Source organism: Biomphalaria glabrata, chromosome 3, assembly GCF_947242115.1.
Source record: "Biomphalaria glabrata chromosome 3, xgBioGlab47.1, whole genome shotgun sequence".
Lineage (NCBI taxonomy): Eukaryota > Metazoa > Mollusca > Gastropoda > Planorbidae > Biomphalaria > Biomphalaria glabrata.
Window position 1 is genome coordinate 27151923 of NC_074713.1, and position 13915 is coordinate 27165837.

Here is a 13915-nt window from a genome sequence, read left to right on the forward strand (position 1 = left end):
CCCTCCCTAGTCCAGCCTCATCTTATTGTCCATCGCGACAAACCCCCATCGTCCTTCGTCAAGTGTCATCATTTCTAGTACCGTCCAGAGCTTCCTCGCACCCCTTCCCCCTTAGGGGTCGCAGGATATCATTATGCGAGGGTCTCTTTGACCTCCACCCCAACCCTTCATTCCCGAAAATGACCAAAATGACATCGGGGGGAAAAAAACTTGAATGACCAATTGACCGATCGCGAAGCGGACACTGAAGGGGCGGAGAACTATTGAAATAAAAGTTGGAGATTAGGGGAACGGAAGGAAGCAGGCGACACTCGAGGATTGGCTGCAGTGGTCAGCTCTTTTCGACCAGACACGTGACCCCTTTATTAACGGGGACGTATAGGACACAATCTACAGTGATTATGGTCAGTCTGAAAACCTACTGGACGTACCTCGGAATTCCCCTCCCCCCCCATACCATATCTCCAGGGAGAGAGTTAATCACCTTTTAATAGCCTGACTAAAAAAACTCTTCGGGCGGGGAATGTCAGTGCTGCTAGGGTGCACAGGGGCGTTGCCGCACAATAGTGTCATGCTAGATAGGAAATTAAAAAAAAACTGCTTTCCCTAAACCCACTGTCCAGACTTATCAGAAACATTTAATTGGAAAGGATGCGAACTCGTAGTCCCCTCAGGCTAGTACTTATGCGTTGTCTCTCAACCAGTTTCCGTCTACTGTGCAAACCCGGATTAGAGGGTCCAAGATGGCGACGGAGATTGTGCTTCAACTTGAATTTGTTCACGAATATTTTCTTTTTATTATTTTGTTTTGTTTCGCTGAACCTTTGCCTCTCCTAACGTTTGTTTCTCTTAATGTAATAACCAAGTTGACTGATTGGAATCTATAATTAAAAGGAAGTGGAGGGGATAAATGGATGTTTTTTTTTTTTTTTTGTTGGGGTTTGGAGGAGGGGGACACAAAAATAAAAGGTGCATAGTATTACCTCCTAGTCTTGTCTAAAACACAAGGAGCAGGGGAGCACAACGTTGGCTGAGCAGAGGTGATTGAGGGCGCCGATCAGATAACGCGTCATCATCTCTACAAATTACCAATTTAAATTTTTTTATGAACCTAACATTTTGGCGATAACAGGTTTTCCCAAACTTTGAGCCATCGATAAATACTCTTTTTTATACCTAAATAAATAAGACCTTTAGGCAAGAGTAAAATAAATAGAAAACTGTATTACTTAGGACATCATTTGCAGTTGCTCAAATAATCTAGGGTTAAATTTGTTGTTTGTAGACTGTGCCTTGAGGCTTATCTTAACGGTGCATACCTTTTTTTTTTTCTTAAGTGTTTTTTTTTCGTGAATATTAATGAGGGACTTAAGCGTGAGAAAGTTATGTGGCAAAGTGTAGTGTGACATTTGGACTTTATGACTCTTTATGTTGACACATCAAGCAGTTCTACAGACCAAGAAGAGTTCTACCCTTCTTCGAAGAATTTGTCTAGTCAGAGCTCTCCGGAGCTATTTCGTATACAAGAACAGTTCAGTTGTAGATTTGCTTCTGTAGCATCAATTTATACTGGTGGTCTGCAGTTGGGTTGTTTGTTGTTTGTTTGTTGTTTGTTTGTTGTTTGTTTTGTTTGTTGCCAGTACATTTGTTGGCCCCTTTCTATTCTAGCCCTTTGAATGTGATGTGTTCATTTGAGATATGTTCCTCATTATTTATAGCACATTTTAGTCTATATATTTGAATGGGTCAAGTTTAGATGAGGCTAACAGTGCTGGAGTTAAGTTTATATGAGGCTAACAGTGCTGGAGTTAAGTTTATATGAGGCTAACAGTACTGGAGTTAAGTTTATATGAGGCTAACAGTGCTGGAGTTAAGTTTATATGAGGCTAACAGTGCTGGAGTTAAGTTTATATGAGGCTAACAGTGCTGGAGTTAAGTTTATATGAGGCTAACAGTACTGGAGTTAAGTTTATATGAAGCTAACAGTGCTGGAGTTAAGTTTATATGAGGCTAACAGTACTGGAGTTAAGTTTATATGAGGCTAACAGTGCTGGAGTTAAGTTTATATGAGGCTAACAGTACTGGAGTTAAGTTTATATGAGGCTAACAGTACTGGAGTTAAGTTTATATGAGGCTAACAGTGCTGGAGTTAAGTTTATATGAGGCTAACAGTGCTGGAGTTAAGTTTATATGAGGCTAACAGTGCTGGAGTTAAGTTTATATGAGGCTAACAGTACTGGAGTTAAGTTTATATGAGGCTAACAGTGCTGGAGTTAAGTTTATATGAGGCTAACAGTGCTGGAGTTAAGTTTATATGAGGCTAACAGTGCTGGAGTTAAGTTTATATGAGGCTAACAGTGCTGGAGTTAAGTTTAGATTAAAAACAAGGAAGCGTTGATACAGACATTTAAAGACTTTATATTCATTTCGTTTCCAGAAAAGTTCAAGCAGTGTGTATGTGTGTGTGTTTGTTGGGGGGGTTTGTTACATGGGGATAATGTTATATTTAAACTTTGCTTGTTGCCGGTGCTGGTCAGAGATTATTCTATACAGCGGCCAGTCAAGTGAAATAGTTTTGTCCCCAGTTGAGCTCCCCTTTTGTTCAATGACTACCTTTCAACTCCTTGTCAACATTTCCTATAGGGAGGGGGGGGGGGGGATGATGATGTGTGGTCAATCCGGTGGTCAGTGATCGCCAAAAGGAAAAGATAAACAAATATGTTTACGATCTGATCTTTTACAAACAAGGTCGTGTTTCCCAAAGGAAAGGGAAGGGGTGGTCTCTTCACTGGTAGCACCTCGCCTTTCATTGTTTATCTTCACCCCTGATTGCTTGACGGTAAACACATAAACTTTTGACTCCCGTCTTGAGCCACCAACAAGGCACCCTTACGCCCCTCGATCCCATAACGGGGTGCCAGTCACAAGACGTAACGTTCCGTTGTATTGTTATTTTATTATACCTTGAGTCCTCTCCCCACCTCATTCTGCAGAGTTCTTCTCGCTAAGCGTGAAATGAGATAATCTTTCATAGGTGTAGCCCGTAGGGGACAATCACGGCAAGGGATGGGGCGCTCAAGTGAAGGCGTTGGCACGAGTAAACACCATAACACCTCAGCCACGGCTTGGGCGCTAGTGGCGAGTTTGCGTCCCGGGAGCAATGCCAGGTGACATTTATGGGCCAGTCTTGTACATTGCCAGTGACATTAGGCGTAGACAGGGAAAGGTAGGGGTGGGAGAGTTGGGATTTATTTGCCATAGGGTGACGTACACTGGGGAGTTCAATCAACGATAAGCGCCACACACACACACCTCAAGTGATCTGAGCGCCCTCCCCCCAACGTTTAAGGTAACAATCCGAGAAGCATTTATTTAGCATCATCAAGGAACACCCCGGAGGCACCAGAGGACCGCACTGACCACTGGATGTCATGTCAGGATTACGTAGACATGTCAATCTAAGTGTCAGCGAGGGTCGACTGCCAAAAAAAAAAAGCTAATTTCTATTTCCCTTAACGTCACATTAATTGACCACTGTGGTCATCCCATGGTCATTTTCGGTAGCTTCCACCTCATCACCGAATTACCACTAGGAAATTTAGTTTTGTAGCTGCAAGGCTTATAACCGTCTACCTCTTCTCTCTCTCTCTCTCTGTCTCTCTCTCTCTCTGTCTCTCTCTGTATCTCAGTCCCACAATCAAAAGATGACGCAAGCTTAATATATATCTGGTGATAAGTAAAATTAACATGTCGATAATTTCAGCTTTAGCCACTGTCCAGTGTATGACACGTGATAATTAGCAAGTTTTTACTATACTACATACAACAGACAAAGAATCGGTCGCTTCCTTTCAATCTACACTTTTACTTACTTCAGCTTTAGGAATTAAAGTGTCAGTTTACGTACAATTTGTGGAAGATTTATGAACAACAAAATAGATTCATGTCACGTGTCATGTGATAGATTGCGGGGTTTTTTTTTGTTTTTTTTTTTACATTTTTTACTTTACCTAATCATTTAGTCTGTTGGACAGCTGGGGCACCATGCAAGATTCGTGTACAGTCTTTCTCCATTCCTCTCTGTCTTTTGCCTTAGATAGAGCCTCTTTAAATAGCAGGCTCGTCTTTTCTTTTATGTTGTCTCCCCATCGCTTTGTCTGTCTACCCTTTCTTCTTTTTCCTGGTACTGTTCCCTGAAGGAAGGTCTTTGCGAGCCTAGAAGACCTTGAAATATGGCCATAGATTTTTAGCTTGCGTTTTTTTTTTTACGATAGTTAGTTGGTCTTCGTGGGGTCCAATCGCTTCAGTAACTCTGTCTCGAACTCTTGGTTTGTGATGTGGTCTTTAAATGTGATACCTAGGATCTTTCTGTAGCATTTCAATTCCATTGCTGGGATCCTCCTCTCTAGCTCTGCATTCAGCGTCCAAGACTCTCTAGCATATAAGAATGTGACCATAACAAGGGTTTCTGGTGGTAAAATATCTTGATCAAAATATTAAGCGTATCCTGAGCGTACGTGCTAGCTGCCCTCTGCTACGTACCATTATAAAATAATTCATTATATGAGCAGCATTATTCACAACAATAAAGTAATATCGTATAAATGTTGATGACATCTATTAACCGTGCCTTCTAGAAGAACATTAATCAACAATGGCTTATTTCGAAAACCCCAAGGTTTAAACATGGAAGACGCTAACATTTATTTTAAGAGATTTTCATAACATTGGAGGCTAATCCATACATATCAATTTATTGGCGTATCTGGTGTGCATTGTGATAAACTACATCTTTTAAAATCATATCTTAGTTGTTTTTTTTTGCACCTTTTCTAAGCCACGTAGACTCAAACTAAGTATCAAAGAGAGGATAACTGTAAATAACTTTTGCTCAAAAATCTCAAATAATTTGCGTCCTCGATCTGATCATGGCACTTATCATGTGCTAGTATCACCTACTTATCCAGCTGATAACGGACCTCAGCCTCACTGACATGTCACATGTTTGGTGATGTGCTCACGCCTGTCGTAAATAATTTCACTCTGTGTGTAACTATCTTATACTATTCTGTTTAGGCACGCTTCTTCTGTTTCGGTTTTTTAAAAACTATGCGATCAACTGTGGGAGTGGACTTCCTAATCCCATTTAACCTCGAAGAGGGTGGCGCTAATTATTTTTTCTCCCACTGAACTCTGGGTAATATCTAAATATAACACGGTGTATAACCAACTCGCCTTGTTCTATGCGATGATCAGAGTCTATCAACGTATCAACGCTTGTATCTAGATGTTCAACGTATCAGCGCTTCTATCAGTATACCCACAAAGCCTTGCTGCACACAGACTCTCTCTCTCTCTCTGTCTCTCTCTCTCTCTCTCTCTCTCTGTCTCTCCCTCTCTCTCCTACGCAGACATGCAAGGCACGCAAGCAAAACAAAAGCATTTGAATGATATTCATTGTTCTGAACTTGCCACCGCATGCCGAGTCCCGGGCTATAAATTAAGGAGAGAGGGAGACGATCAACAGAGGCTGGCTTCCTACTGAGTACTGATTTGAGGGGGGGGGGAGCTGAATGGATAAGAGGATGGAAGGGGAGGGGGATACTTATTTGTAAAAAAAAAAAAATAACCTCGGCGTATATTGTAACTACTGAGTTATGGAGGACATAGGGTTATACTATTGAGCAGACGTCTGGTGCACGTGCGGCCTGTCTTCCTTGAATTGTGGGAAAGAAAGAAAAAGTTACATGGTTAAAAAGACAATCACGAGCAACTATTGGCACTTTTCTGTTACTGCTAGGATGGAGAGACTTTCAAGGTAAACCAAATTCACTGTAGTCTGCCTTGTCCATTGAGGACTATTCTTAAAACGTGGTAAGTCTGCAGCAGTACTTGATTGGTATTTAAGGCCCTGAAGTGCAGGCCGTTGTCCCCAACCTTCCAGTGTATTTAACCTTCACAGTCGTGTCCAGCCTACTTCCAGGCGTGGGATTTCATCATTTGTCATTTTAGTTTATTCAAGTGAATTTATTTTAACGTAGAGGTTGCGAGATAATAGTCCTGGAAATGTTCATTAAAATGGAGGGAAGTCCATAAATAGCCTGTTGGTGTCTCCAGTGTACAGAAGTTTGGATGAACTGAACTTTTTGTTTGTTTAAAGCATAGAGATCTAATACTTTGTGTGTGTGTTTAAAGCATAGAGATCTAATACTTTGTGTGTGTGTTTAAAGCATAGAGATCTAATACTTTGTGTGTGTGTTTAAAGCATAGAGATCTAATACTTTGTGTGTGTGTTTAAAGCATAGAGATCTAATACTTTGTGTGTGTGTTTAAAGCATAGAGATCTAATACTTTGTGTGTGTGTTTAAAGCATAGAGATCTAATACTTTGTGTGTGTGTTTAAAGCATAGAGATCTAATACTTTGTGTGTGTGTTTAAAGCATAGAGATCTTATACTTTGTGTGCTGTAATAGATCATTAATAGTGAGACTGTAAACCGAGAGCAGATTGGTGTGAACATTAATACTATCTCCAGTAGTGATTGCTGTTTATTATTATTAATATTATTATATTATGTAAGAAACGAAAGATTATTTATTCTCTGGCACTGCCAGGGTCGAGTTTCGTTAAAGAGAAACAAAATTCATTGTAATCCCTTTATCAGTTTCCACTGAGGAATTTTCTGGTGATGTGGCAGGTCTGCAGAGGTACCGCCCTTTGACAGGCAACGAGAATCTTCCTAGGAATGTTAAGGGCCTCGAAGATATCCATGAGTTCAGTTGTCATTATCCTCTCGGTTGATATAGCAATGGGGTATAGGGTTATTTTGCATAACTTCCATAAACGCTTTATTTTCTTTGTTATTATTATTGTTATTATTATTATTCAGACATCTTTAAAAACAAAAACACCATTGCCTTCTAGAGTGTTTAAACAGATAACGAAACAAATTATAATATGAAAATAATTATTCTATATAGTATGTTCAAAGCATTTATATCTGGGAACACGTTGAGTGCTTTGCCCTTGGAAAATAGAAGTATGTTATTACATACCCACCCGGATCCCTTATTTGTAAACAATCGATCGAATGTGATCATGATATTGAGTTGCTTAATTGGTCTGATGACATAACACATGACTTATCTAGATCTAAATGTAAACTTAACGTCGTGTGACTGTATTGTTCAAACCAATCCCTGACCGTCGATTCATTCTGCTCGGAGATGTGGTTTATAAAGTTAGTCTGCAGCTTTCAAGTTTATTTTTTTTAGACGGGAAACATCGTACAGTCTTAGCGGGAAACATCGTACAGTCTTAGCGGGAAACAGAAAAAAAAAATGTTCTTATGCCCCACGTTTAGCGAACTGATTTCCTCCCGCGCGCCCCCTTCAACCTGACACTCTTCTATCCATACCTGTTGTCTCCCCTGGGGCGCCATTCCAGTGGAAGAAAAAGAAAAATAGAGCAACACACAACTAAAAACAAATAAAGTAATGATGGGTCACGGCATGTTTTCGACAGGGGCGGATCAAGTGAACTCGTTGTTGTGGGCAGGGGAGGGCCGATAAAGAGTGGGGCGAGGGGTGGGGTGCTAAAAAAAGGCAAACATATTCGAGAGGGCTATTTCTCCCCAAATGTATTCGTTAGTTGTAACCTTTTTGTTATTCTCTATAATTTTGTTTTCCTTGTTGCCCCCCCCCCTCCTCGTTGTTCATTTTGTTGATGTTAGCGCCACGGACAACTTTGTGGTCCCCCTCTTCCTCCGCTTCTCTCGTCTGTGGTTCTAGAAGAAATCGGAATAGCCCCCGGGGTACTTGTGTCTGGGGCGTACGGGGCTTGAAGTGATTTCGAGCACCTTCAGAGCAAAACTCTTGAGCTGATCGCAGGCATACGGTCAACGAGGACTAGGCCATAATAGGGAGTTTGGGGGGGGGGGGGAGGCTATAGAAGATGCGCTGAAGGGCGCCTGGAGTGAGCTGAATACAAGGGGGAAACAATTGGAAGCAAACTTTCTGCGTCTGCTGCTTTGTTTCATTACTTTTTGTCTTTTTAGTTTTCTGTTTCTTCTTGTCAAATGTGTTTTGTTAATTACAATTTAGGTAAATGGAGGAGTCTGTATGGAAGAGGGGGGGGGGGTGTATGGAATAGTCTATATTATAAAGTTACTGATATAATGATTGAAATGTTAATAAGTTACACTTATTGTAATGCTTGTATAGTAAGTATTATGATGATAGATTTAACTTGTGGTCACTGACAGTAATAAAAGAACGAGAGAGAGTTCAGTAGGAATGAAATCAAATATCCAATAATCAAATTCTGTTAAAACTAATCGTTATTAATCATAGAAATACATTCAATAGGTAGCTAGTTCATGTTTTGATACATTCAATAGTTAGCTAGTTCATGTTTTGATCTATTCTCCAGGTGTTTTCTCCTGCTAGTGACCATCTCTTTGGAAACGAGAAAATGGTGAGTACTGTTCTTTTGTCAGTAGGTCGGTGAGAGTGTGAGTAGGCCTGCTAGAGCTGAGAGTGTGAGTAGGCCTGCTAGAGCTGAGAGTGTGAGTAGGCCTGCTAGAGCTGAGAGGGGGAGTAGGCCTGCTAGAGCTGAGAGTGTGAGTAGGCCTGCTAGAGCTGAGAGTGTGAGTAGGCCTGCTAGAGCTGAGAGTGTGAGTAGGCCTGCTAGAGCTGAGAGTGTGAGTAGGCCTGCTAGAGCTGAGAGGGGGAGTAGGCCTGCTAGAGCTGAGAGTGTGAGTAGGCCTGCTAGAGCTGAGAGGGGGAGTAGGCCTGCTAGAGCTGAGAGTGTGAGTAGGCCTGCTAGAGCTGAGAGTGTGAGTAGGCCTGCTAGAGCTGAGAGTGTGAGTAGGCCTGCTAGAGCTGAGAGTGTGAGTAGGCCTGCTAGAGCTGAGAGTGTGAGTAGGCCTGCTAGAGCTGAGAGTGTGAGTAGGCCTGCTAGAGCTGAGAGGGGGAGTAGGCCTGCTAGAGCTGAGAGTGTGAGTAGGCCTGCTAGAGCTGAGAGGGGGAGTAGGCCTGCTAGAGCTGAGAGTGTGAGTAGGCCTGCTAGAGCTGAGAGTGTGAGTAGGCCTGCTAGAGCTGAGAGTGTGAGTAGGCCTGCTAGAGCTGAGAGTGTGAGTAGGCCTGCTAGAGCTGAGAGTGTGAGTAGGCCTGCTAGAGCTGAGAGTGTGAGTAGGCCTGCTAGAGCTGAGAGTGTGAGTAGGCCTGCTAGAGCTGAGAGGGGGAGTAGGCCTGCTAGAGCTGAGAGTGTGAGTAGGCCTGCTAGAGCTGAGAGTGTGAGTAGGCCTGCTAGAGCTGAGAGTGTGAGTAGGCCTGCTAGAGCTGAGAGTGTGAGTAGGCCTGCTAGAGCTGAGAGTGTGAGTAGGCCTGCTAGAGCTGAGAGGGGGAGTAGGCCTGCTAGAGCTGAGAGTGTGAGTAGGCCTGCTAGAGCTGAGAGTGTGAGTAGGCCTGCTAGAGCTGAGAGTGTGAGTAGGCCTGCTAGAGCTGAGAGTGTGAGTAGGCCTGCTAGAGCTGAGAGGGGGAGTAGGCCTGCTAGAGCTGAGAGTGTGAGTAGGCCTGCTAGAGCTGAGAGGGGGAGTAGGCCTGCTAGAGCTGAGAGGGGGAGTAGGCCTGCTAGAGCTGAGAGTGTGAGTAGGCCTGCTAGAGCTGAGAGGGGGAGTAGGCCTGCTAGAGCTGAGAGTGTGAGTAGGCCTGCTAGAGCTGAGAGGGGGAGTAGGCCTGCTAGAGCTGAGAGTGTGAGTAGGCCTGCTAGAGCTGAGAGTGTGAGTAGGCCTGCTAGAGCTGAGAGTGTGAGTAGGCCTGCTAGAGCTGAGAGTGTGAGTAGGCCTGCTAGAGCTGAGAGGGGGAGTAGGCCTGCTAGAGCTGAGAGTGTGAGTAGGCCTGCTAGAGCTGAGAGGGGGAGTAGGCCTGCTAGAGCTGAGAGTGTGAGTAGGCCTGCTAGAGCTGAGAGGGGGAGTAGGCCTGCTAGAGCTGAGAGGGGGAGTAGGCCTTCTAGAGCTGAGAGGGGGAGTAGCTGTCAGAAGTGTCGAGAAACAGTTACACACACACACACACACACAAAACAATGTCAAGAAATGGCTGCTCAAACTAATTCGATACCGCAATTAGTTGCCTTTTCTTTCAACACATTCGTAAACGCATTTATAAACATATGTCCTCATAGTCTCACTATTACAATGCTAAGACATTAAGTGTCCAAGCACTGTGTCCAGTTACTGACTATTCAAACACTGTGTCCAGGCACTAAATATCCTATAAACTTGTGTCCAGACACTGAGTGCGCGTGTCCTGACACCGCGTATCTATTGTATTTATTGATACTTAGTTATGTGACGAAAACAATTAGACCAGTGTTTATGTGACGGAAGCACTTTGACCTGTGTTTATGTGACGGAAGCACTTTGACCTGTGATTATGTGACGGAAGCACTTTGACCTGTGTTTATGTGACAAAAGCACTTTGACCTGTGTTTATGTGACGGAAGCACTTTGACCTGTGTTTATGTGACGGAAGCACTTTGACCTGTGTTTATGTGACGGAAGCACTTTGACCTGTGTTTATGTGACGGAAGCACTTTGACCTGTGTTTATGTGACGGAAGCACTTTGACCTGTGTTTATGTGACGGAAGCACTTTGACCTGTGTTTATGTGACGGAAGCACTTTGACCCTGTGTTTATGTGACGGAAGCACTTTGACCTGTGTTTATGTGACGTAAGCACTTTGACCTGTGTTTATGTGACGGAAGCACTTTGACCTGTGTTTAGCATATGTGCCGCTCTTGTTTAATAGACAAGATGAAGGCTAAATGATCTTTCATGAGAACAAGACGCCTTCACTGGTTTCCCATGGCACTCTCACCAAGGTCACGGGTCAGTATCTGTGGTCAGCGCACGTGACAAAATGTCCAGTAAATGTTGCTTTGATAACCCAGGCTGTGCCACGGAAATAGGAGGAGAAAAGGAATAGTGGGAGGGGCGCCTCCCCCCCCCCCCTTCATGGGTTGACCATCCGTTCATTGTATAAATAAAGGGTGGTAGTTGGCGGTATACAAAGCCAACCCACTGGTCGAAATGGCAACAAAATGTCCTTTTGACCAGCTGGGTGACCAGCCAGTACAGTCTGATGAGGGTGGAGGGGGAGAGATATAGTAGAACAAGGTTAAATGAGGATACATGAATCTAGAACAGATTATTTCAAGAGAGATAGACAGAGAGAGAGAGATCGGTGTAAGATAGGGGGGATATATATATATACTAAATAAAGGTCAGGACAAAAATAGAGGGATGAATATACTAGTGGGTATGTAGTTTATGAGGGCAATAATTGGTAGTTTTAGACAAAGCCAGATTAAACCCCCTTGATAAGTCTTTTAAGGGTTGGCGTTCTAAGTGCACACTTTACGTGCTTCACGATAACTCCACTGATTTTTTTTTTTTGTACGAATTTACAAGTTGTATAGATACTGTATATTTTGGTGACAGATTCTTGTAAAAAAAAAAGACGCAATTAATTTGACCAATGGAAAAGAACCACGCATTCTGTCAACTACCACACATCTCCTGGACACTTCTAACACTTGGAGCCTCAATCTGAGCGAAGGTTCACTACGACAGCAGGTCGAGTTTGTGCTTATCCTACAGCCTCCCCCGCATCACCACTCTCATCGGTCCTCGCCCTAGCTACGAATTCTCATTTAATCCCTTCTTTCTGGCCATTCAGCTCCATCGACCTTCCACTGAACATTTTGTTGTCGTCCGTTGGTCATACCCGTGGTCAGTTGTCCAGGAGACGGCAAAACGGCGAACACAATTTTCATGCATGGCGTACCCAGCATTGGTCCCTGCTTTTGTGTGCGGTGCGTGCGAGCATTTGCAACGTGTGCTAGCGATGCTAATATTTGACCCTTTTCTTCCCTTTCTTTTTTTTTTTCAATGTTCCTTACATTTTGTAGTACACAAGGTCTCTACCAAGTTTTTATCAACAATATTGCATTTATTTCTAATTTATTTATGCTTTTTTATTACACCATATTATGTTACAAAAAAAAAAAAAAAAAAAAAAAATAGCAGAGTTAATTAGTTTGCACTGTTTGCTAAGAATGAACATGTCAGCACTGTGTGAGATGTTCCAGGTCTGAACATTAAATGCCCTATGTACGTAATAGAGCTGAATAAAGCTCTTAACTGGCTTATACCTGAATCAGAGTCAGTTTCCTCAATGCGATTTATTTTGTTACTTGATGGATGTTTTGTAAATATTTGTTTTAACATAAACCTGTATTTTTAGTTATGGAAGAAAAGTCATTTTGTTGACTTTTTTTTTTTTCATTGAAGTGCCAACACACATTAAAATTTTATCCAAGAATCAGAGTAGAAACTACAGCAGCAGTTTCATGTGTATGTAATTAGTCCATTTATTGATCTAACTACTGTACATAGAGCTGTTCAAACTGATCAACCAAACTCTAGTGTTTCATGGTTATTGATTTTGGTCTCATTAAAGAAATGCATTTTATTAAAAAAAAAAAAAAAATAGTTGAGTTAAACTTCACAAGTGGCATGACTCATTCTTAAAACTTCTGAGGCATTTTCTAGTGAATTATCACTGATCTTTCATTAATATCATGAGATCTGTCCGGTTGTCCAGGGTAGCTGACCATTCTCTCTGGCAGGGAGGTCAATACTACATACAACGATAGATCCATTTATCGGCTTTCGTGAGTCGTCCAAAACTAAAATCACATTATTTTAGACTAAACTCATACACTATTTTCTTAAGTCGAAGGGTCTGTCTGTTTTAATGCAATATAATTTGATATTAATATACTAGAGCCAAGAAGATAATACCAGATTACTTTTGGGAGTCTATGTGATTCAGTCTATGCATCCATTTCAACTTCCAAGATGATGCTCTGTTGAAAAGCTCAACACTTCCCCAGATAGTTCTAACCGGATCGATTTCCGCCGGATTTTCATTTCCAGATTAAAATGAGACTTTCCATTGAATGCCCCGGATTGATTATTTCAGGGTCTAACAGGGAACCGGGAAAGGGGAGGGGACATTCTCACCCTGCTCCGTTCGTTCTCTTACAGCCAGCCCCCCCCCCCCACCATTTCCGCCTCTTCCCCCCCCCCTCCGTTGCCCTCTACATTCTATTTGTTTGCTGCATCGGCATCTCATTATCTTTAGAGGTTTGTAGTCTCGCTCATTTTGATGAGTTCCAAACTAGTCAGATTTAACACACATCTAAAACTGACCAATAGAATTCATTAACGTATTATGGGTCAAGTGGAACGATTGGTCACTATCAATAGGCCTATATATGACGCAGCTCATGTTATCTTTAATTCTATTGGCTGGAAGAGAAGAACAGAGCGGTTGTTTTTTTTTATTTTGTTCTGGTTTGGTTTGAAGTGTGTGTGTGTGTTTTACATATTTTAGTATTCTTTCTGTATTCAAGATGACTACAAATAGAGATCTTTATTTGTATGCGTATGTGTGAGTTAATGTGTGTGTGTGACTCCAAAACACATTACTATTGCACTTTTGGAAAAGTCAACTCACACCAACATACATACACTTAGATCTCTCTCTCTCTCTCTCTCTCTCTCTCTCTCGCACACACTCACACACACAGAGTACTAAGCATATAAACCTATATATCGACTGTTCTCTGTTGTTGACTTTCTCTCTCTCTCTCTCTCTCTCTCTTTCTCTCTCTCTCTCTCTCTCTCTCTCTCTAATCTAATGACTCCTTTCTTTCTATTTAGAGATGGAAGAATGAAAGAAAAACACGAACGAATGGAAATTTGAGGAAGCTGAGAGGGTGCGGGGTGGAGCAGCCACGGGTGGTTTTAGTTTATTTTGCCAGAAAAGTAATGGTAGACCTTAGTTT

At 42.3% G+C, this 13915-nt stretch overlaps 1 protein-coding gene across 8 annotated transcripts in view; it reads left to right on the top strand.

Annotated features, from left to right (window-relative positions):
* The window catches only part of LOC106056956 (homeobox protein Meis1-like), a 336165-nt gene that overhangs the window by 173373 nt on the left and 148877 nt on the right, over nt 1–13915 (top strand). For all 8 annotated transcript variants that reach the window (XM_056024290.1, XM_056024287.1, XM_056024293.1 and 5 more), the window contains one exon: nt 8431–8475. In XM_056024290.1, coding sequence (XP_055880265.1) covers nt 8431–8475 — 45 coding nt within the window. The remainder of the gene's footprint in view (nt 1–8430; nt 8476–13915) is intronic.